Source organism: Loxodonta africana, chromosome 16 (genome assembly GCF_030014295.1).
Source record: "Loxodonta africana isolate mLoxAfr1 chromosome 16, mLoxAfr1.hap2, whole genome shotgun sequence".
Lineage (NCBI taxonomy): Eukaryota > Metazoa > Chordata > Mammalia > Proboscidea > Elephantidae > Loxodonta > Loxodonta africana.
This window is the reverse complement of record NC_087357.1, coordinates 70,941,162-70,964,790: the sequence shown is the minus strand read 5'-3', so window position 1 is coordinate 70,964,790 and position 23,629 is coordinate 70,941,162. Positions and strand designations below refer to the sequence as shown.

General features: G+C 42.7%; 1 protein-coding gene and 1 long non-coding RNA gene across 3 annotated transcripts in view; both read right to left on the bottom strand.

Annotated features, from left to right (window-relative positions):
* The window catches only part of LOC135227945 (uncharacterized), a 32,715-nt gene extending 10,782 nt beyond the window's left edge, over positions 1–21,933 (bottom strand). For both annotated transcript variants that reach the window (XR_010318124.1, XR_010318125.1), the window contains exons 1-2: positions 1,325–21,933; positions 34–149 (exon numbers count right to left, since the gene is read on the bottom strand). This is a non-coding gene — a long non-coding RNA (uncharacterized LOC135227945). The remainder of the gene's footprint in view (positions 1–33; positions 150–1,324) is intronic.
* MCU (mitochondrial calcium uniporter) overlaps positions 1–22,617 on the bottom strand; it is a 236,815-nt gene extending 214,198 nt beyond the window's left edge. The window contains exon 1 of the mRNA XM_023547064.2: positions 22,438–22,617. Within this exon, the coding sequence (XP_023402832.1) occupies positions 22,438–22,617 (180 nt within the window). The remainder of the gene's footprint in view (positions 1–22,437) is intronic.
* Between the last annotated feature and the right edge of the window lie 1,012 nt (positions 22,618–23,629).

Below are 23,629 nucleotides of genomic sequence, written 5' to 3'. Positions count from 1 at the left end.
AAAACCATGCCAAATAGTAAAAAAGGCACTTACTTGACTCCCACAGGCCAGCTCCACACTCTAGCAGCTAAGATGTCACTGGCATGGTACATGGAGAGTGAGGTAGAAACGATATCTTGCCAACCACTGTAGGGATAGTAGTGAAAGACCTAAAAGAATAAAAAAAGTAAAGTCAATGTCAAAGGTTAAGGCCCTCCTGAGCCTGCTGACATGGGTACCTTATACAATGCCAAAAAAGGAAAGAAAAGTCTGGAGTTTGTTTTTTATTTGTTTAGGTCATTCTTTGCTGCTGAAAATTGTAGTGACCCTTGAGACAAGAGGGCACTTTTAAAAGAATATGACTTGTAGCCTCAAATAAACCCAGGTTATAAAAAAAAAAGGTTAGTTATAAGAAACTCTGAAATATAACCATCTTTTTTCAGAGAAAGAAAATATTGAATATTTTATAACCACATGGTAAGCTGAAACAGGTGTAAAAACAGGGAATCTGAAGCAGCAATTCATAAATCTTTAGAATACATTTAAGGAATGGAAAATAATTCCTTTGCTTCATCTCTATGCTTCCAGCATTGGGGAAAAAAAAAGATAAAACTCTGGTAAACAATGAAGAAAGAAGTAATATTCTAAGAAATTTAAGGTAACTTTGACAACAGAAGTCTTGGGATATCCAGGTTTATTTGGGAACTTTCACTAGTTTCAGAAACAAGTTTATAAAACTTAAGAATCTTTGTTCACTGAAAAATCCCATTCATTTGCCTAACCCCACAACTCTCTGGTCGAGGGGCTCTGTTTGAAAACTGCCTGATTCTCAGCAAACTGAACAGGAGATCATCCAAAAGCAAGAACAACAACAAAAAAAAATCCCTTTCACATGCCACTGCTTCCTTTCCCCACACGTACACTATTTATGGGCAAAATAATTTGTGGGGGAACGAAACAAAACAAACTCGTACGGTTAGCAAGAAAAGCAGCAATAGTGAGAAAATACAAATCATGCTCAATTAGCAATACCCTCTCTCCTCTTTTTTCCTAATCAAAAAAAAAAAAAACTTTACTAGCATGTTCATTCAACATTCCCATAGATCCACAATGAAAGAACAAACAGGCAGCTGAGTTGAATCAATCTTGAGGCACTGGAATCTACCCAATAAGAAAAAGCAAAAACAATTTAAGTTTTCACTCTGAATTAAGTTTTGACCAAAAGACTATTCTTACCCTAGCCCCTAATCCTAATATGCTTACAGTTGGACCACCTTTTTAGAGGCCAGTCTGGTGATTCAAATTGCCCAGGTCCCAATCAATTTAATTACAACAGTACACTCACCGTTAATAGCATATCTGGCTGGACCGTATCTTGGGTGCCTAACTAATATTTTCTTCTTAATTTTGGCTTGTGTTTCCCTTGCTTTGAGCTAAAGTCCTGGAAAGCATCCCATTTATCGGTGTTTCCCTTGCTGCCTCAGCATTTCTGGTTAGTGCACTATAGCAAATCATTTGGCGGGACAATCTGAATGAAACTTGGCACTGCGTACTCTGCAAAAATGCTCAAACCGTTATCAAGGATGCTGCAAAGGAAAGACAACAGAATGAAAGTGGGAAGGAAAAAAATTATTGGAGATTGCCTTTTAAGAAGAATGACTACAAAGTAAGAACATACACTGACAAATACATATTTATTTCACATCAACCGCCTGCCTCCAAAAGAAATCCCCTCCACCCCTCCCTCCATTCCCAGACTTTATTTTTCCTTTGCTCCATAAAACCACAGCCCAATTCAGGAACAGTCTTTTTACATACAAGACACGCACCCTTTTACTAAATAAAGCAGACAGTCCCCAAATTGCAAATTATTCCAAAACGTATATATCCGAAGAAACAATAAATTAATGCCATCAAGTTTTCAACCACAGCTTGTCTGCACTTGTAAAATAAGAGAATTCTGGTAGAGTAAAGCAAGCTTTGGCTGCACAGCTCAATTCTTCAGGAGCCTGCTGTATCACAGCAGATGCTGTTCTGCATTTTGCCCAAGACACCCTCCATCTGTGTAACGAAACATTACTCGTCTCCGCCTTCTCTGGGGAAGCAGAAAGGGTTTTCCCAGGAATATGATAAACAAGGACATTCCACACCAAAAATGGAAACTGGCTTTTTTGAAAGTCAAAACAACATTCCTAGTGACATAAGTTATTCCTCTTTTCTGTCTGTCCACCGAAAATATTCAGCTAAAAAGACTTGTAGTTAACAGAACCGTTAAAAATATGGAAGAGAATGAAAACCACAGAGTAGTTAAAAATCAAGCCAGAACTACATGTATCAACTACATACATATTAATTAAAAAAAAAAAAAGATTAAGGAAAAGGAATAAATTATAGAATACATACAGTATAATACTTTCTAGATAAGGTTTTAAAACATGACTAAAATACTATATAATATTTACACATACACAGCAAAAGCATAAACACACCCATGGGAATTAAAAAAAAAAAAAACCAAGCCCTTTGCCATCAAGTCAATCCAACTCATAGCAACCCTACAGGACAGTGTAGAACTGCCTCCATAGGGTTTCGAAGGCTGTAATCTTTATGGAAGCAGACTGCCACATCTTTGTCCTGCAGAGGGGCTGGTGGGTTCGAACCACCAACCTTTCAATCAGCAGCTGATCGCTTAACTACTGTGCCACTGGGGTTCCTTGCATGAGAATTGTAAACACCAAATTCAAGTGAATGTTTTGGAAGAGGGGACAAGAAATAAGACTAAGGAAAAGTAGTTGGGGCAGTAATTATAGTTTAATTTCTCAAGCTAAAGGGCATACATTATGTTATTGTACTTGTTTTTATATACGCATGACACACTCATAATTTAAACAAGAAAAGACTTTTCCCCTTGTATGCTTGACTGGACATAAGGTAACTTCCTTAAGAAGGGTTTGAAAAACAAAACAGAAAAGCCCCACTGGTGATGGAATGGGACTCACAAGTGAGCGCCTTTGAAAGTGTGCTCATCAGCAGTTACCTGCTGCCCTTTCTTCCGCTAGCTAGTGCTGCCACTTTCTGATGCTGGCTGTGATGTGACCTTCGGATCTATAACTCAGGGCCTCACCTTGTCTCTACTTTTCATCTTCCCAAGAATACTCATTTTAGGCAAGAAATCTATTCTATTCCCCTTTCATTTTCTCCATTTACTGCTAAAAGCTCCAGCAACCATTAAAAAGAAAACCATTACATGTTTAAGCTCATCCAGCTTTGTGGCACTTCGCCATGCTGAGAAATGACTTCATTCTGAATCAAACGCTAATGCGGAATGAGATATTAAAATTAAAGAAAGCACCGACTAGAGTTCAGCTCCCCATTTAGTAGATGAATAGTCCAAAATTCTGTAATATGTTAAAACAATTCTGTTTTACTACCTCAGCGGTGCTTAGATGACAGTTTGTTTTTAAGCTTAAATCAGAGCTGGAATTCAAAAAATATTTCATTTCTCTTAGGTTATAACAAGAACAAAAGTAAAGAAACAAAATCCAAGTATTAACGTGCAAACATACACTGTCAGACATTCACACAAAGTATACCTTTGGGGCCCCCTCTGGAAAAAAAAAAACCACCACCACCAGTTCATGATCAGAAAACTCATTTTTCTGCTATTCAGCAGCTTCTAGCAACGGCACTCAAAGATCAGGGGAAAAAAAAAGAAGAGCAAAAAAGACAAACCAACAGCCAGAGACAGGTCTAAGTTGGTATTCTGCTGTTTCCAAAAGAGATGTAATTCCATCAAAAGCCAATCAAAAACCTTCTATCTTCTCATTTGGTTTTTACTACTTCTACTCACTCAATCTATCTTTAAATACTTCTTTAAAGTATTCTGACACCTATATTCTCCTTCGAAATGAAAAGTAGATTTTTATCCCACTTGGCTTCTTGCCATAGCTCTGCTTCACGGTAGCTAGCAGAATTCTGGCAGCGCGAGATACAGGATACAGGGGAGGCAGAATGGAAATATGGAAGATGAGTTCCAAAATAAACACCTCCAAAAATCTGTCATCTTTGGAAATATATATCAGTAAGGAAATTAGAGTTGGCAGCACCTCTTTCAAATAGTTCCTTTCTGTCTTCTGCAGTCCCCCTCCCACCAAACACTTGCCAAGGTAGATGTCATTGTGTCAATTTCTTAAATTACTTATAATAGCACTACCACCTTTTTCCATCACAATTTTTACTTAGCATTTTATATAGTTCTGCTTGTTTCAGCACAATCTGTGAATGCTTTTTAGATTATTAGCTATTGCCTGTATCAAAGAGAAGTAACTGCTTTGTGACATTTCTGATCCCATCACTGTAGCATCTAGACATAGAGAACAAGATGATCTACGTCTGTGTTATCCACAGGGTTGAAGGATTCAAACAATGGTCTCTAGGACTTTTTACCTCATTAATTCTCATGCATCCAATACTGACTGAATGCTTATGTTCCTCACACTATACTAGGCTCAGGGAGTAAGAAGTAGTACGCAGAGTCGGGAGAACAGGCTACTATGGCAACTAATCATTTGGTAAGGCTTTCACACTTTCCACACTCAGGACTCCTGTAGCGTGACTACAGTGGAAAACAGAAATATTTTCTGTTTCAGGCTGGCCGACCAAAACTCAGAATTAATAAATTATTAGAGCAGCCGCATCGCACCTCAACACTCCAGCCCTAACTGCTTTTTCCTTCTCCACCTCCCCAGCCCTCTCTGCTCCCCACCACATCTTCTTCACGTCTTTGCCTCTCCCTCAGTGGTTTGGATTGGAGAAAAGAAGACCAAGGACAAAAGATGGGACTAAAGACATAATGAACTGTTAAGGGGAATGCAGGGTAAATTAAATTGTTCATCAAGATGTCATCCATCTGATCAACTGTTTATCAGATATTCCTGAAAAGGAACTGGAAGGCTATTTTTCTTCACTTCAAGCCTTTGATCCTTGTGAAAATAAATAAATATATTATGCCTGGTGTGATGGTTAAGGTTATGTGTCAACTTGGCTAGGCCATGATTCTCAGTGGTTTGGCAGGTATTATGTAATTATCCTCCATTTTGTGATTTGATATGAGCAGCCAATCAGTTGAAAGGGGATTTTCCTTGGGGTGTGGCCTGCATCCAATATATACAGACATCCAGCAAAACTCACCTTCTCTGGACCCTGTATCTGACTTATCAACCACTGACCTCTGGTTCTTGGGATTTGAGCCAACAGCCTGCCATGTGACCTGCAGATTTGGGATTCACCAGCTCCCACAGCCCCGTGACTCAGCAGCCTACTCTCTGATCTGCCAATTTTGGGTTCATGAGCCCCTTCAACCACGTGAGTCAAGAGAAGCCTCTCGCCTAATGTCTGGCCCACAGATTTGCGACTTTCCAGCCTCCAAACTGCATGAACTATCTTCTTAAAATAAATCTCTCTTTATATATACATACGTGTGTGTGTGTGTGCGCGCACACACTCACTGGTTTTGTTCCTCCAGAGAACTCAGCCTAAGACATTTGGTACTGAGGGTGGTTCTAGAGGAACAAAATGATAAGGATGAGTTTTCTGAATTGGTTCTCAAGTCTGGCTCTTCTTAAAGGCGCTGATGACCCTGCCTCCAGTAGTAAAGAGGGCACTGATAATCCATAGCGTGAGGTGGCAATAGAAATAGGCAAAATATCATCACGAATGGATCAAATATTTCTGATAAACAAGCCTCTGGGTGACTGTGTATTTGATACTTTTCTACAATTTTGTCAGGATGAAAACTATAGAGGGGCTGGACGGTTAGTCCCGCTTTCATTAGACAAAGTGTTGAAAGAAAAAGATGAGCTCAGGGCTTTAGAGTCAAAGCTCAAGAACCACATAAAGAACTGAAAGTTGCCTCTTGTATCCTGAAAGGAAGCCTTACTTCTTGTAGTAAAAGAGCTGATATTCCTGAAAATCAAACCCAAAGTCTTATCATAAGGGTGGCTGAATTACAACACCAATTGAATTCCCAAATTCAAAGGGTGCCTGAAGTTAAAGTGAGGGCATTGATTGGGAAGAAATACAATCCTGAAAACTTGGGATGGAGGCATGTGGGCAGATAATCAGGAAGATGGGGACACTGAACCCCTAAATTCCATTAAATCACTCCTGCCAACAGAACCAGTCCTCTTACTCCCATCTGAAGACATTACTCCATCTTTGTCTGCTAAGCCACCCTCCCCAGTAAAACCATCATCCCTTCCATCATATCTGATGAAATTAAGCCAGCTGTGTCTGAAGAGTCTTTGTCTGAGATATCACCTGGATAGCACCTGGGGCATTGCCTGAGGCATAGTCTGAGGCAGATGCCTTACAAGACTTTGCTTAATCACTTGGACCCACCCCCACCACACATTTTTGCTTCTAGACCTATAACCAGACTTAAGCCCCAGACAGCCCCAAGAGGTTAAGTACAAAGCGTGACCCAGAAGGAGGTACGCTACATTCCAAAAGAATTGCTTGATTTTTCTTATACAAACAGAAACCTGGGGAATATGTGTGGGGATGGCTATTAAGGGTATGAAATAATGGTAAAAGGAACATAAAGTTGGATCAGTCTAAGTTTATTGATACAGGCCCACTTAGCACAGATTCTTCATTCAATGTTTCAGCTCAAGAGGTTAGTTTATTTGGTTTATTGAAGCATGGATGAAGCAGTGGCCTACGCTAAATCAAACTGAAATGCCAGATCTGCCCTGATATACGGTAGAAGGTATCCAAAGGCTTAGGGAAACAGGCATGTTAGAGCTGATCTATTAGATTGGACCCACAGACCCACCGATGGAGTGGCCATAGAGCACACCTTTTACTGCAACAGTGAGAAACAAATTTGTGAAGGGAGACCCAGCATCACTGAAGACTGCTATGATTGCTACTTTATGTAAGTCATATTCGACAGTGGAAACTGCCCTAAGTGAATTGAGACACCTAACTACGATGGGGCTGATTAGACTCTGTGGTGGTAGCAGCCAAGTGGTAGCACTTAATTAACAAAAACAAGGTTGGCATGGTTACCGTAATGGACAGCAGAGTCAAAGCAGTAACCAGAATAGTCTGACATGTATGGACTTATGGTATTGGCTACTTAAGTCATAATGTCCCTAGCAGTGAAATACATGGGAAATCTACTAAATATTTACTTGATCTCTACAAGTGGAAGAATTCTAGGTCAAGTGAACAGCAATCTAACTCGAATCGTCAGAATAGAGAGTCATGGCCCCTCAATCAATTTCCAGACTTGAGCCACATAAATGACGGGGCGGCCAGGACCCCTTGAGGAAGGACCCATTGTACTGCCAAAAATTTATACTGTTAACCTTTCTCCCAGCCTTCCCCCAAAGGGATCTACAGCCTTTTACAAGAGCAACTGTTCATTGGGGAAAAGGAAATAATCAGACTTTCCTGGAATTACTGGACACTGGCTCTGAACTGAAACTAATTCTAGGAGAACTAAAATATCACTGTGGCCCACCAGTCAGAGTAGGGGCGTATGGAAGTCAGATTGTTGAGTCTTAGTTCAGGTCCGTCTCACAGCGCGTCTAGCGGGTCCCTGAACCCATCCCCTGTAGTGATACCCCCAGTTCCAGAATGCATAATTGGAAGAGACATAATCAGCAACTGGCAGAACCCCCACATTGGATCCCTGACATGTGGAGCAAGGGTTATAATGGTAGGAAAAAACAAATGGAAGCCGTTAGAACGTCCACTACCTAGGAAAATAGCAAACGAAAGCATTACCGCATCCCTGGGGGGACTGCAGAGATTAGTGCCACCATCAAGGACTTGGAGGATTCAGGGGTAGTGATTCCCACCATATCCCCACTCAGCTCGCCTACTTGGCCTGTGCAACAGATGGATTTTGGTGAATGACGGTGGATTATCGTAAAATTAACCAGGTGGTGACCCCAATTCCAGCTGCTGTTCCAGTTACGGTTTCACTGCTTGGGCAAATTTATCTCCTGTTACCTGGTATATAGGTACTTATCCAGCCAATGCCTTTTTCTCAACTCTGGTTTTGAAGGACCGCTAGAAGCACTTTGCTTTCAGCTGGGAAGGCCAGCAATACATCTTCACTGCCCCACCTAAGAAGTATATTAAATCCCCAGCCCTATATCATAATTTAGTCCACAGGGGCCTTGATCACCTTTCCCTTCCACAAAACATCACACTGGCCCACTATATTGATGACATTATGCTGACTGGACCTACTAAAGAAGAAGTATCAATGACTCTAGACTTATTGGTAAGATATTTGTATGCTAGAGGGTAGGAAATAAATCCAAAAAAATTCTGGCGCCTTCCACCTCAGCGAAATTTCTAGGGGTCCAGTGATGTGGGCAATGTGGAGATATTCCTTCTGAAGTAAAGGATAAGTTGTTACATCTGGCCCTTCCTACAACTAAAAAGGAAGCACAATGCCTGGTGGTCCTATCTGGATTTTAGAGGCAACAAATCCCTCATTTGGGTGTGCTACCTCAGCCTATTTATCAAGTGACTTGAAAAGCTGCTAGTTTTGAGTGGGACCCAGGACAAGAGAAGGCTCTGCAACAGGTTCAGGCTGCTGTCCAAGTCACTCTGCAATCCGCCTGATACAATGGTTCTTGACGTGTCAGTAGCAGATATACTGTTTGGAGTCTTTAGCAAGCCCCTATTGGTGAGTCACAGCACAGACCCTCAGGATTTTGGAGCAAAGCCCTGCCATCCTCTGCAGATAACTATTCTCATTTTGAGAAACAGCTTTTGGCTTGTTACTAGGCCTTAGTAGAGACTGAACACTTAACCATGGGCCATCAAGTCACTATGCAACCTAAGCTGTCCATCATGAACTGGGTGCTGTCTGACCCAGAGTCATAAAGCTGGATGTACACAGCAGCAATGCACTATTAAATGGAAATGGTATATAAGAGACTAGGCTTGAGCAGGACCTGTAGGCACAAGTTACATGAGGAAATGGCCCAGGTGCCCATGGTCCCCACTCCTGTCACATTACCTTCCTTCTCTCAGTCTGCATCTATGGCTTCATAGGAAGTTCCTTATGATCAGTTGACCGAGTAAGGGAAAACTCGTGTGTCTGGTTTACAGGTGGTTCTGCACGTATGCAGGCACTGCATGGAAGTGGACAGAGGCAGCACTGCAGCCCCTCTCTGGGACCTCCCTGAAGGACAGTGGTGAAGGGAAATCCTCCCAATGGGCAGAACGTAGAGCACAGCACTTGGCTGTTCATTTTGCTTGGAAGGAGAGATGATCAGGTATGCAAGTGTATACTGATTGGTGGGCTGTGGCCAATGTTTGACTGTATGGTCAGGGACTTGGAAGGAAGGTGACTGGAAAATTAGTGACAAGGAGATATGGGGAAGATGTGTGTGGATAGACCTCTCCAAATGGGTCAAAGAAGTGAAGATATTTGTGTCTCATGTGAATGCTCACCAAAGCAGAGGAAGGTTTTAACAAGTAGATAGGATGATGCGTTCTGTGGAAACCAGTCATCTTCCTCCCCCAGCCACTACTGTCATTGTCCAATGGGCTCATGAACAAAGTGGCCACGGTGACAGGGATGGAGGTTACGCATGGGCTCAGCAACAAGGGCTTCCACTCACCAAGACTGACTTGGCTACAGCCACTGCTGAGTGCCCAATATGCCAGCAACAGAGACCAACACTGAATTCCCAATATGGCACCATTCCTAGAGGTGACCAGCTAGCAACTTAGTGGCAGGTTGATAACACTGGACTATTTCTATCATGGAAAGGACAGTGTTTTGTTCTTACTGGGATAGACACTTAATCTGGATATGGATTTGCCTTCTCTGCACGCAATGCTTCTGCCAAAACTACCATCCGTGGACTTACAGAATGCCTTATCCACTGTCATGGCATCCCACACAGCATTGCCTTAGATCAAGGAACTCACTTCACAGCAAATGAAGTGTCGCAATGGGCCCATGCTCATGGAATTCACTGGTCTTACCATGTGCTCTATTATCCTGATGGAGCTGACTTGATAGAATGATGAAATGGCCTCCTAAAGACACAATTACGGTGCCAGCAAGATGGCAATAACTTGCAGGGTTGCAACAATGTTCTCCAGGAGGCTGTATATGCTCTAATCCACCATCCAATATATGGTGCTGTTTCTCCCACGGCCGGCATTTATGGGTCAATGAACTGGGGGTAGAAATGGGATTGGTACCATTCACTATTACCCCTAGTGCCCCAAATGCATAATTTGCTTCCTGTCACCATGACCCTATGCTCTGAGAGTGTAGAAGTCTTAGTTCCAAAGGAAGGAATGCTTCTACCAGGAGATACAACACTGATTCCACTGAACTGGAAGTTAAGAATGCCACCTGGCTGCTTTGGGCTCCTCATGCTTCTGGATCAACAGGCAAAGAAGGGAGTTACTGTACTGACTGATCCTGATTACCAAGTGGGAATCAGACTGATATTACATAATGGAGGTAAAGAAGAATATGTCTGGAATACAAGAGATCCCTTAGGATATCTTTTAGTACTACCATGCCCTATGATTAAAGTCAATGGAAAACTACAGCAACCCAATTCCAACATGACTACTAATGGCCCAGACCCTTCAGGAATAAAGGTTTGGGTCCACCCCACCAGTTGCAGAAATGAAGGCTATAATTGTTTTTAGTATTTCTTCCTTGTTTTGCTACACATGTATGTGTGTGTATATATATATATTGTTTGTTTTCTTCTCTATCTTACTGTATTACTTATAAAAATATAAGATATAAATAGGGTTAGTGCATTTTTGGTTGTACGCATGTGAGTTGTATCATGTTCGGCACTTGTATGACTTTATAACTGTCTTTAGAGATTACATACAGTTTCAGGAGGTATGTACAGGTACCAAACTGACAAAGGGTGCATTATGATGGTTAAGGTTATGTGTCAACTTCACTAGGCCATGATTCTCAGTGGTTTGGCAGATATTATGCAATGATCCTCCATTCTGTGGTCTGATGTGAGCAGCCAACCAGTTCAAAGGGGAGTTTCCTTGGGGGTACAGCCTATGTCCAATATATATTGATGTGCTGGCAAAGCACACCCTCTCCCGATCCTGCATCCAACTCGTCATCCTCTGACCTCCGGTTCTTGGGATGTGGGACAGCAGCCTGCTGTCTGACCTGCAGATTTTGGTATTCGCCAGCTCTTACAGACCCATAAGCCAGCAGATACCATCTGACCTGCCGATTTTGGGTTCATCTGTCCCTGCAACCATGTGATCCAGAAGGAGACTCCAGCCTGAAGTCTGACCCGTGGATTTGGGACTTCCTAGCCTCCACAATTGTGTAAGCCATTTCCTTGAAGTAAATACATATATTTATTTATATTTACTGGTCTTCCTTCACTGGTTTGCTCCTCCAAAGAACTCAGCCTAAGACACCTGGGTTTACGATTTCACAGACACCACTCAATGAAATTAGATAAAATAAAAATGACTTGTAGAATACTATATAAAATTAAAGAAGCCCTTTAGGCTCACCTAATCAAGCATTCTTATTTAACTGACTGAAACATTAAAACTAGAGAGGTTAAGTGACTTGTCCAAGGTCAAACAGCAAGTTAATGGAAGAGGGAGGAATAGAACCCACATCCTGACTCTATTATTTAAACCACATGGCACCTAATCCTCTTCAGTTACTTTTACTTTGGTGACTAAGAAACACACACGTACACACCTTTTTATCACCTTTTCATTTAACTATATTCCAGAAAACTAATTAAAAAAAAAAAAAGTTCTGTGATGGTACAGCAATGCTTTGCTCCTGTCAGATTTCAAAAAGCTCACCAACTATATTGCAAATACAATCTCTTCTGGTAAAGCAGCTACTGTAATGTATCTAAAACCGTCACAGCTATCAAATAAATTGATACTTTTTATTATAAAACCTGGAAGATCGAAGAATGTGTACTTTCTAAATAAAGCAATCCAGTAAAATAATTTGTTCTCAGTCATATATTTTGTCTCTCTCTCTAAATAAACTCGTGTGGCAGAAGCAGTTGAAAATATTATATAGCTACATTGCTGATATGGAAAGAATTGTTGCTAAAATTTTACCAGGATGCTTAGGAGTAGCTAGTTTTTTCAAAAAGACAAGAACATCATACAATTGGTCAATTTTCCCGAAAGGGAATCAAAATAAATTAAGGCCATAAAAGGACTCTTTTCATCCATTCATATATTGCAAAAATGGAAAGTTAAAGAAAGTAAAGTCAAAGAAAATTATTCAAAGTACTCCTCTAACAAACATAATGTTAAGAGTTTCCACATGTAACTTTGCATGAGTATAACCCACAGAATGTACTCTTTCAGAGACTTCGTTATCTTTTCTCTGTCTTTAATTTTGTATTTAAAATATGCTGACCTGGTTTGATTATTTTTATATGATTTTAAAATTTATCTATCAAATCACATGATAAGGTGGGCATGTGATTTGATAGATAAATTTTAAAATCATATAAAAATAATCAAACCAGGTCAGCATATTTTAAATACAAAATTGAAGACAGAGAAAAGATAACGAAGAAGAATAATTTAACATGATTCTAAAAAGAAACACTAAGGTCCAGAAATAAAGTTTCAGTACCTGAGTTATGGAGTCAGACAGATCTTGAGTTTCCCTCTTCCTATTCCTTTTTCTCCTAAGTCTAAGTCTCCCTCTTCTCTATTCCCTTTTCTCCATCCCCATGTTACTGTCCTACTTCAGGCACTCTTGCCTGGTCCATCAAGACACCCCTTACAGGTCTCTCTGCCTCTCTGGTCTCATCCTTTCCAACCCAGCTTTTACACCACTGCCAGGGTGACCTGCCTAAAAGCATAAATTCTATCACATGCTTCTCCTACGTGAAATTCTTCAGTGGCTCAAGCATTGACTAGCAGTATTTTTTCAAACTGTGGTTTACGATTGCAAAAGCAGGTCCCGAACAGTATTTCTTTAACAAAATAGAAAATATCAGAGTACCTCATATATAGTAAGAATATTGTCTCATGAAACTTTCCCTTAGTTACTTACACACACACACACACACACACACACACACACAGAGACATACTGGGTGACCATGTCAAATGTACTTCCCACTGTGGGCTGAGTTAAAAAGTTTGAAAACCACGGACCTAAATTTTCAACTCCTTCACAAATCCCTTCACGATCTAATTCTCTACCATATAGCACAGTGGTTAAGAGACAGGATCTAAAGCAGGGCTGTCTGGTTTGTATTCCAGGCATGCCACTTGCTAGCTGTGCTACCTGGGCAAGTCATTTACTAGCTGTGTCACTTACCAGTTGTGATCCTGGGCAAATCACTTGATCAATGTGAGGTAGCTCAGTTTCACTATGTGTAAAATTAGGGTAACAGCAGTCCTTAGGTCAACGGGGTACCACAAGAATTGAGATATTCCACGTAAACTGCTTGACAGTCCGGCACATGGTACGCTTGATAAATATTATTATTGGTGTCAGTATCATTGGTCCGGCCTAATCTCCGGCTGTATTTGCCCATATTCGGGTCAAACAAACTACTTCCTGTTTCTCAAACACATCTTACTCCCTACATTCCCTCATCCTGCCAGATCTCGGTGCTGCCTGGAAGGTCAACCACATCTTTTTCCAGTCTCCCACACATTGTATAATCTCATGTGAGGCCTCTTCTGTGAAGCCTCCCCCAACTCTCTCACTCTCTCAGGTAGGTCTAAGTGGCCTCACTATGTCTTAAAAAAAAAAAAAAGCACAGCCATTTACAGTCTTGTTTGTACAATGTCTCCTGGCCACACTCAACTCTTCTAGGACCATCACAGGGGCATCCGGCTTCCCGAGTGGCCAGCACAGTGTCTCACAAAAAGTTGAAGTTAGAAAACATTTTCTGAATGACTGCAGGTTATCTAACCTTTCTAGATCTTCATTTTTCCATCTGTATGTCTCCTGAAGGATTGTCGTGGACTACACTACCAAAAAACCAAACCCATTGCCACTGAGTCAATTCCGACTCATAGTGACCCTGTAGGACAGAGTCGAACTGCGCCATACAGTTTCCAAGGAGTGCCTGGTGGATTCGAACTGCTGACCTCTTGGCTAGCAGCTGTAGCATTTAACCACTAAACTGCCAGTGTATAACACTAGGCGAGGTTATAAAAGTCTATGATATATAAGCAATACTCAATAATTACCAGGTTTACTGGGTGAAACACTTTAAAATCCCAAACTACATTGCAAATTATCCATAGGAGGGAATACCTTAGATCCTTATTAGCTAATACCTGGAGGGGAAGGTGAGGAGAGAGATGTAGAAAATATAATCAGCAGGAAGAAGTACAGCCAGAATGCTCTCTTGGAAGAAGTACAGCCAGAATGTTCCTTAGAAGCCGGTGGGTAGGACTTCATCTCACTTAATTTGGACATTCTATCAGGAGGGATCAGACCCTGGCAAGGACATCAAGCTTGGTAGAGGGTAAGCGAAAAAGAGGAAGATCGTCAACAAGATGCACAGACAATGGCTGCAACAATGGGCTCAAACACAGCAACAATTATGAGGATGGTGCAGGACCAGGCATTGTTTCGTTCTGTTGTATGTGGGGTCACTGTGAGTCAGAACCTGCTCGACAGCACCTAAAGACAACAATTAGCAGGAAGGATGGTGAAATTTCTTAGAAGAGAATGTTAGTAGATAAAAAGGAACGAGTACTCACACCAACACAGCAGCATGGTACAGCCTTAATTCCAGCCAAACCTAGGCTTAAATCCCAGCTCCAAAACATCTGTTTTGTCCATCTTTGCATCCCTAGCACTAAGACAGTTTATGACACTTAGGAAGTAACTATGTCCTATCCTCACTTTCCTCATGTATAAAACCAAGATACCTCTCAGAACGTCACTGTGAGAACTGAATGAGGTAACGTGATACCTTTGGATCTTAGATACTTTCTTCTATATCTGCTCTATCTACAGAGGTTAGGTAATCTAAGCTAACCTATTTGCTTTCTAGTTATTTGTGGCATTAACTTCCTCTGAACTAAAGTTTAAAGCAGACATTAATACTCTTCAACTTCCTGTAACACCACTTAATAGAGATACATAAGAAGCACAAAGGAGGCCCATCTTAGAAGACAAAAAAAAGTTCAAGACTGGTATATTCATACAACGGAATACTATGCAACGAGAAAGAACAACGATGAATCCATAAAAGATCACATAACACAGATAATTCTGGAAGGTATTATGCTGAGTGAAATTAGTCAGTTGCAAAAGGACAAATATTGCATTAAGACCACTATTGTAAGAACTCAGGGTTTAAACAGAAGAAAACATTCTTTGATGGTTACGAGGGTGGGGAGGGAGAGAGGTATTCACTGACTAGACAGTAGACATGAATTATCTTAGGCGAAGGGAAGGACAACACACAATACAGGGGAAGTCAGCACAACTGGACTAAACCAAAAGCTAAGAAGTTTCTTGAATACAACCAAACACTTTGAGGGACAGAGCAGCAGGGGCAGGGGTCTGGGGACCATGGTTTCAGAGGACAACTAGGTCAACTGGCATAACAAAGTTTATTAAGAAAATGTTCTGCATCCTACTTCAGTGAGTGGTGTCTTGAGTCTTAAAAGCTAGCGAGCCGCCATCTAAGATGCATCAATTGGTCCCAGCCCACCTGGACCAAAGGATAATGAAGAACACCAAAGACACAAGGAAAATACTAGCCCAAGAGACAGAAAGCACCACATAAACCTCAGCCTGAGATCAGAAGAACTAGATGGTGCCTGGCTACCATCAATGACCACACTGACAAGGAACAAAACAGAGAGTCCTTGACGGAGCAGGAGACAAGTGGGGTGCAGTACTCAAATTCTAGCAAAAAGGCCAGACTTAATGGTCTGAATCAGACTGCAGGAACAGGGCCCCTGGACTCTCTCTTAACCCAGAACTAAAACCATTCCCGAAGCTAACTCTTCAGACAAAGATTAGACTGGGCCATAAAACATAGAATGACACTTTGAAGAGTGTGCTTCTCAGTTCAAGTAGATACGTGAGACTAACTGGGCAGCTCCTGTCTAGAGGCGAGATGAGAAGGCAGAAAGGGGCAGGAGCTGATTGAATGGACACGGGAAATCCGGGGTGGAAAGGAGGAACGTGCTGTCACATTAGGGAGAGAGCAACTAGTGTCACATAACAATGTGGATATAAATCTTTATATGAGAAACTAACTTGAACTGTAAACTTGCACATAAAGCACAATTAAAAAAAAATGTTCAAGAGCTCTTGTAACCTGTAAGGCAGTACAGGCCGGGACTGCACGCCTGTGGTCCTCTGGACAGCCCCATGCACCTAACGGGCCGGTCCTCTGGACAGCCCCATGCACCTAACGGGCCGGTCCTCTGGACAGCCCCATGCACCTAACGGGCCGGTCCTCTGGACAGTCTCATGCACCTAACGGGCTCCACAGCACTTCTCTGGTGACCATTACAAGTGCTGTCCAAACAACAAAATGGACAATAAATAGCAAGAAAAAAAAATGCAAAAGCAAAACTTTAGAAATAAGGTATAAAAACTAAACACCTTACTCTTCTGGGCTGATAAATACAATTAATGTAATTAAAGAAACTTGAGAAAAGGCTTATTTTTAAGCGCAATGTCAAAATGCCACGTCACATTATCCAATTATTCCAGAACTGCATCAGAAAAATTTCAGCTTTAGCATGCTGTTAGACCCAATTGGTGATGTAATTTACCAAGTTATATTTTTATCGATATAAAAGATTCAAGCCAGTACACAGTTTATGAGCCAATAATTCACTAAACTTATTAAAATTAATACAGGAAATCTGTATTAACTTGTGGGACTGCTAAGGAAACAGCCGTTTTGCCCCCTCGCACTCTCGTTTTCTCAATCTGAGGTCTTTTCAAGCTCTAAATTGCAGGAATCTTTTTTTTTTTTTGAAGATACACACCTAAAAAAACCTGCTAGGGTACTATTTTAGATTACCTAACAACATGTTCTTCTAAATCTGTAAAAGCCGTCGAGTCAATTCTGACTCAAAGCGAGCCTATAGGGCAGAGCAGAACTGCCCCACAGGGTTTCCAAGGAGCGGTTGGTGGATTTGAACTGCCAACGTTTTGGTTAGCAGCCGAGTCTTAACCACTGTGTCAGGGTTCCACGCTCTTCCAGTAACGCTAATACATCCGTGAGCCACGGTATGGTATTAATCAATCAAATAAATAGAGGGCTCAAAGGCAGAGACCATATATCAAGCAGCTATTCCAAAACCTTAAAAGGTAACCATGTACTTGATTACAAGAAAACAAACGATAATTTTAAAGAAAACCTATACGGGTGCAAGGCTAGAATATAAAAAGAAATAAAAACAACATCCAAACAACTATTCAAATAACGGTATCAATTCAGTGCTACTGAGTAAGACTGTGACCATTCCCTGCCGTTAACCTCAAACATTAGGCAGCCCCAAAACAAAACATGATACAGTATCAATCTACTGTCTTTGACTTACTCCATTCTTGATGCTGCATTTTTTATTTGGATTTCCTCTCCGAGCAAAGAGTTCCATAAACCATAAAATAGAGCCTCTTGGGACTAGTTCAACTAATTAGGATTTGCTGAAAAAATCCAAGTTTACTCATTTAAATATTGTAGGGTTTTCAAAATAAGCAAGATTTTAAGATGAGCAACTAGATGGCTGCTTCCTTTAAAACAAAAGAAGCCCATTCTAGCCATATTTATCCAGAACCTTCAATGGCTTAATATCATAGTAAGAGAAAATAACAAATCTAGAACCTGATTTGAGCATACATTTCTAATAACCTTGTAATCATCACACTTTTGCTGGCTTTGGGTAGAATACTAGTGACTTCTGTAGAACTAGAGTGGTACCAATCCACCATAAAGAAGGGTAAGTAATATACCGCCAAAGACAGCACTGGCAATACCAAGCTTAAAGTAATTAGCCAAATGTAGCAACCTAAGCAACAGGCTATTAATCAAATCAAACAAGAGGGGAGGGTGGGCAAGAGAAAAAGAGCAGACCTTCTCACTGGCAAACAGACAAAAAGGTGCTACTGACTCACGCTAGTCTGAGTGTCACCTAGGGCACCCAGCACGGGCTGAAGTCTATGAAAGACACAAAGGTAATAAGATACACAATCTTTACCCTTATCTCCCCAGGAAGATTAAAAAACCCATTGCCGTTGAGTTGATTCCGACTCGTAGCGACCCTATAGGACAGAGTAGAACTGCCCCATAGAGTTTCCAAGGAGTGCCTGGCAGATCTGAACTGCCAACCTCTCAGGAAGATAAGGTGCCCACAAATGAAACATTTACAGAATAAGACAGGTCAGTGATAATCTCTGCTCCAAAAATAATAAATCCTATCAGAATTCAGAGAGGACAGAATAGAGCAATGGAAAGGGATTAAGAGCCAAGGATCACAAAAGTTAAGATTCAAACTAGGATTTATTCTCAAATTCACTTCTATTTAAATGACTTTTAATCTCAGGTCTGTCGTTAATCACACACATAAACTCACATGTCGCCACGAATCTGTTTCCTCACGTGCAAAGTGAGGATGTGAGATTGGAAGAGAAGTCCTATGTCACAGTCTCTAACCTGAAATGGACCGCAGACATTAGAGGAGCGGTTGTTGTCAATGGCCATCGAGTCCACCCCCGACTCCTGGTGACCCCAGGCCTGATCTTGCACGATCCTCATGATAGATTGTGGATTGAGCTGTTGTGATCTATAGGGTTTTCACTGACTGGTTTTTGGAAATAGATCACCAGGCCCGTCTTAGTCTGAAAGCTCCACGGAAACCTGTTCAGCATTATATAGCAACAGGCAAGCCTCCACTGACAGACGGGTAGTGGCTGGATACGATAGGCACTGGCCAGGAACTGAACCCAGGTCTCCTACAGGGAAAGCAAAAATTCCACACTGAACCATCAGTGCTCCATAAGAGAGCAATTAAGGGGTGATTAAAGCTGAAACTCAGCTATAAAAACTGTATAAACATTCAGTATGGATGTATGGGACATTTGGGAACAGGGCAGAGACCGACTTAAGCACAGTGGAGTATTTGAGCTTGGATGGACCTGGCAAAGTAAGATGGGGCAGACCATGAGGAACCCAATTAAAAAATTAGGACTCCTGTCAGGTAATGTAACTTTTGTCAAAACTTTCAGATAAAACAGAAGAACTGTTATGTGAAAGGTAGGAAGACATCCACCAACTGTAACAGTACAATGACAGACTTAAGCAAGAGATTTAATAATTCAGTCTAGCCACTGGCCACAAGGAAATGCCAACAGTCAGGTTGTCAAAGTCAGAGACAAGATGGTTTGATTTGGCAAAGGCATTACACAGCTCCCAATGAAAGCCAGCCCCCCCCCAAAGGATCAACTTTGAAATAGCAGCTACCTTCACTAACCATACAGAAAGGCTACTCGACAAACATTCTGCATCCGCCTTAGTTACAGTCACAAGCTGGGGAGCAATGCAGGCTCTTCCTACAAGAAGGGAAAAATTACACTAGATGGTGCTAAAAATATTGAATAAGTCCCTGCCTCTTTACTCCTATTTACTCAGTTGAATGATGTTTTAACTGTTACGTTTATAACGTCACAACTGCATTTACCAATTAACTGAACTACTGCATTGATTTGGACTCATTCTCCGGACTTGGAAAAGACGGATTTCAAAAAGCACGCCCCTACAGCAAAGATTGACCAGTACTGTAATCGGCTATGGAGCCCTGGTGCTGCAGCGGTTAAGAGCTGTGGCTGCAAACCAAAAGGTTGGCAGTTCCAATCTACCAGCCACTCCCTGGAAACCTTATGGGGCAGTTCTACTCTGCCCCATAGGGTCACTATGAGTTGGAATCAACTCAGTGGCAACGAGTTTGGCTTAATTTTGGTAACTGGCTATGCCCCTGGCTCTGATTTACCATACCTACAACAGCAGAACCAAAGTGGCACAAGCTGGGCTTGTGAGCCAGTCCGATGCAGAGTGCCATCTGCTGCACATACTCAGGATGTCTCTTTGCAAGATTCAACCTTAATGTCTCTCAGGGACCTTTATAAGAGTATGTATTTTGTCTGGCAAGTTGTTTGTTCCCATATTTGTCTACTACATGTGGTCTCAAATCAACATCTACTTACAAAATTCCCATTCACAGAGTTCTGAAATATCAGCACTTTCCTAACAGACAACAGTTAATTTTACCAGGGAGGAGAGAGACGTGAAGGAGCAATTACACTTTAAAATACAAAGAACACGATACTGGGGTCAAAATATCTGGAGTGGGTGCGAGTCCAAATCCGCTATGGATTAGCTGGGTAGCCTTGGCCAAATCTCTCCCCTTTCTGGGCCTCAATTTAGGCAGAAAATGTCAAGAGTTAAATAAGTCTCTAAGATCCCTTTCAATTTTAATGTTCTGTTAGGAATCAGAGAATATCGGATGGAGACAGCTGTATACTTCAGAGTAGCTTCAGAGCAATGGTAGAAAAAGAAAAAAATCGGCTTACATATTTTAAATAATCGGGTTCAACTTTTTTCAAAATATTACAATTCTAATTTCATTTACAAGTCACCATTCCCATGATAACATTTCTGCCCTTCAGAAATAACACTTCATTTTAATTGTGCTTTCAGCTACAAACTCAGCACACCACTTTCCCTACCCCAGAATAGCACAGAATACTCTGGTAAAGTACCCCCACAAGGAAGACACTCCCAGCTTGACAGATTCACATAGTGAAAAATTTATGAGGCAAAAGAAACTAAATGAATACCACACCCAAACACTCTAAAAACTGTGCAGAGTCAGAATGTATCTTATTAAGATAGACAGAAAGATAACTTGGAAGTCTTTAAACAATTTGGAGGAGAAGAGAATGCAATCAGATTTTTGAGTGCCCTTATGTTTTAAAAGAACAAAACACATAACTGGAGGCTATGGAACATGCAAATCTAAATTGAACTGTGGAAAAGCTCGGCTCGCACCCAAAAGCTTCGGCAAAGCAATATGTCAGTTTGCCAAACATGAAAAACCACAATATTCTCACAAGGATGAGGACAGGACCCACCATACTTATGCCTAATAATTAACAATCCCACCTTGCATTTGCAGAACATTTGTTCTTTTCACAGCTCTTTCAGACACCTAGTTTGATGCTGTCATTGGTCTGGGGGTGTGCTCTCTGAAAACCTCCAATTCAGTTTCTTTCAAGAGCCATGTGACCAGAACAGGACAGGTGGATTTATTTGGGAGCTAGCGTCTCCTATCAGGCTCTCTGTAGTGATTCTCTTATTACCACACTATACAACTTAGCCCTAGGAAATAAAACCTTACACTCTTTTCCTCAAAGTTGGACAGAGACCAACACATATGAGTCTAGAAAGTCCAAGGGAAGAGAACCTGCTGACTTGTTAGGTCACCAACTCCATGTCAAGTTGATCTCTCACAACTGAAAAAAGAAATCACACACACAAACACGGATCAAGCCTGTTTAAATAGAAACCCCCTTTCATTGCCAGCCAATTCAATGCCGGCCAAAGAAACCCAGCAGTAACCGGTCAACGCAACCACAAAATCCACCCCTTCCAACAACTTGTCACACTGGCATCTCCTCTGCCTGCTGCCCACCTTCCTTCTTCAGGCACGCCAACAAGCTTATGAGCAAGCCAGCCCTCTAAAAGGACCACCGAGGACCTTTAGGGAACCGAATGGAGCTTGAAGCAATGCAGCACCCACCTCAAAGGGGCCGGTTCCCCAAGCACACACACGCAAGAAGTCACAGAGGGGAATAAAGTTTGATTCTCCTATTTGCCCGTTCCCCGAGGGCCGAGACGGGGTGAGGGGGCGACCCCTCCAGGGCCCGGGGCTGCTCTCCGGGGACAGTTCCCAGCAGCGTGGCGCTGACACCCTCCTGACACACACCCACGGCAGCCGCGGCGACTCAGGACACCCAGACGACCCGGAGGAGCAGGGAGAGGGGACGACTTGCACGGGGCCCCGCTCCCGGGCCCCGGGGCAGAGCTGTTAAGAACGGGGGGAGGGACCGAGACCGGGGGCGGGTCAGTGAGTTCGAGTCCCGTCCCTTCCCCGCCCTGGTGTCCCCGGTCCTGCGGGAACAGCCCGCCGTCGCCCCTCCTCCTCCTCCTCCTCGCGGCTTCCTCCCGCCCGCCCGCCGGCCCTCCCTTCCCGGCCGCCGCCGCAGGCGCCTGAAGGGCAAGGCGGCTCCCCGGCGCGCGGCACCTCGGCGGCGGCGGGACTTGAGCTAACTCGCCCGCTGCCCCGGCGGCCTCCCTGCCGGCGGCTCCGCACAGCAGCGCCGCCCCGCCCTCCCCGGAGCCGCCGGGCGCGCTCGCTCACCGTCCGGTGCCGCTGCTGCTGCCGCTGCTGCTGCTGCTGCTGCCGGTGGCGGCTGACGCCCAGCCCGGGGAAGCAGCCGGCAGTCAGCGCCCCGCAGCCGCCGACGCCCCCGCCGCCGCCGCCGCCGCCGCCCCGGGAGGAGAGGAGCAGCACGAGCGATCTACCTGCGGCGGCCGCCATCTCTCGACTGGAAACGCCGCCGAGCCAGGCAGCGCAGCGGACGGCCGGGGCGGAGCCAAGAGCTGCCACTCAGCGACGCCGGGCCAACCGCGGCTCTCGGCCGAGCTGGCGAGGCGGGGCTTCCTGCGGGGCCCAATCGAGTGGCGGGAGAACCATTCCTCAGGCTGCCTGCTGTTTCCAGAGTTACCTCCAGTGAGAGAGTCAATTCCGAACAAATTCTGGGGAACCCGTAATCGGCACCCGAGCCCCTCGGAATAGCGAAGTAGAGATGGCAGGTTCGAGTCTGCTCATCTTCAGCGGGGGTAGGGCTATGGTAAGGGCTACTGGGGAAATGGATATTTGTGCAAAGCTTTGTACTTCGTGAGTGTTCTAAGTTGGCAAAATAGGCATCGAATTGATAACCATTATCTAGATATCCTGTAACTCTCAACGACACGCCCGGAGTTATCATTCATAACTGACGGTACTTGTTTATGCTGAAATTAACCCTACATCGTGGGGTGATTTAATGACTGTGATGTGCAGAAGAGTGTAGGAGGGACAGAATAATTAAGATATCAAAGTTCTGGAATGAGTACATGCCATCAGAGTGAATTAACAGAACTGCATGCATTTCAAATACTCGATTGATTTTTACAGCACCCTTGTACTGATATTCTGTACGCTCTCCAGAAGCAGCACTCTCTATTTTCTTACCGTATTTGACCTTATGTGCACTTATTAAACTCTAGAAATAGAACATGTTGACAAAGTAATAAAAAATCATGTCACAGTTATTTTAACGATGTTTCGTAATTTATCTAGTCATTCGAATATACTTTGGAATAACTCTTGACCACCTCATCTTGAAAAATACCTCTTTCCACAAAACAAGCTCATAATGAGGGCTCATTGAAGATTGTGTAAGAAAAGAGATTTTCGTTTCTTGAATTTTTTTGAGAAGAATTCCTTTCTATCTGTTTATTATTACGAGTTGGTTGATTCTCGAACCTCCTGTTAAAATCTGGAGCAG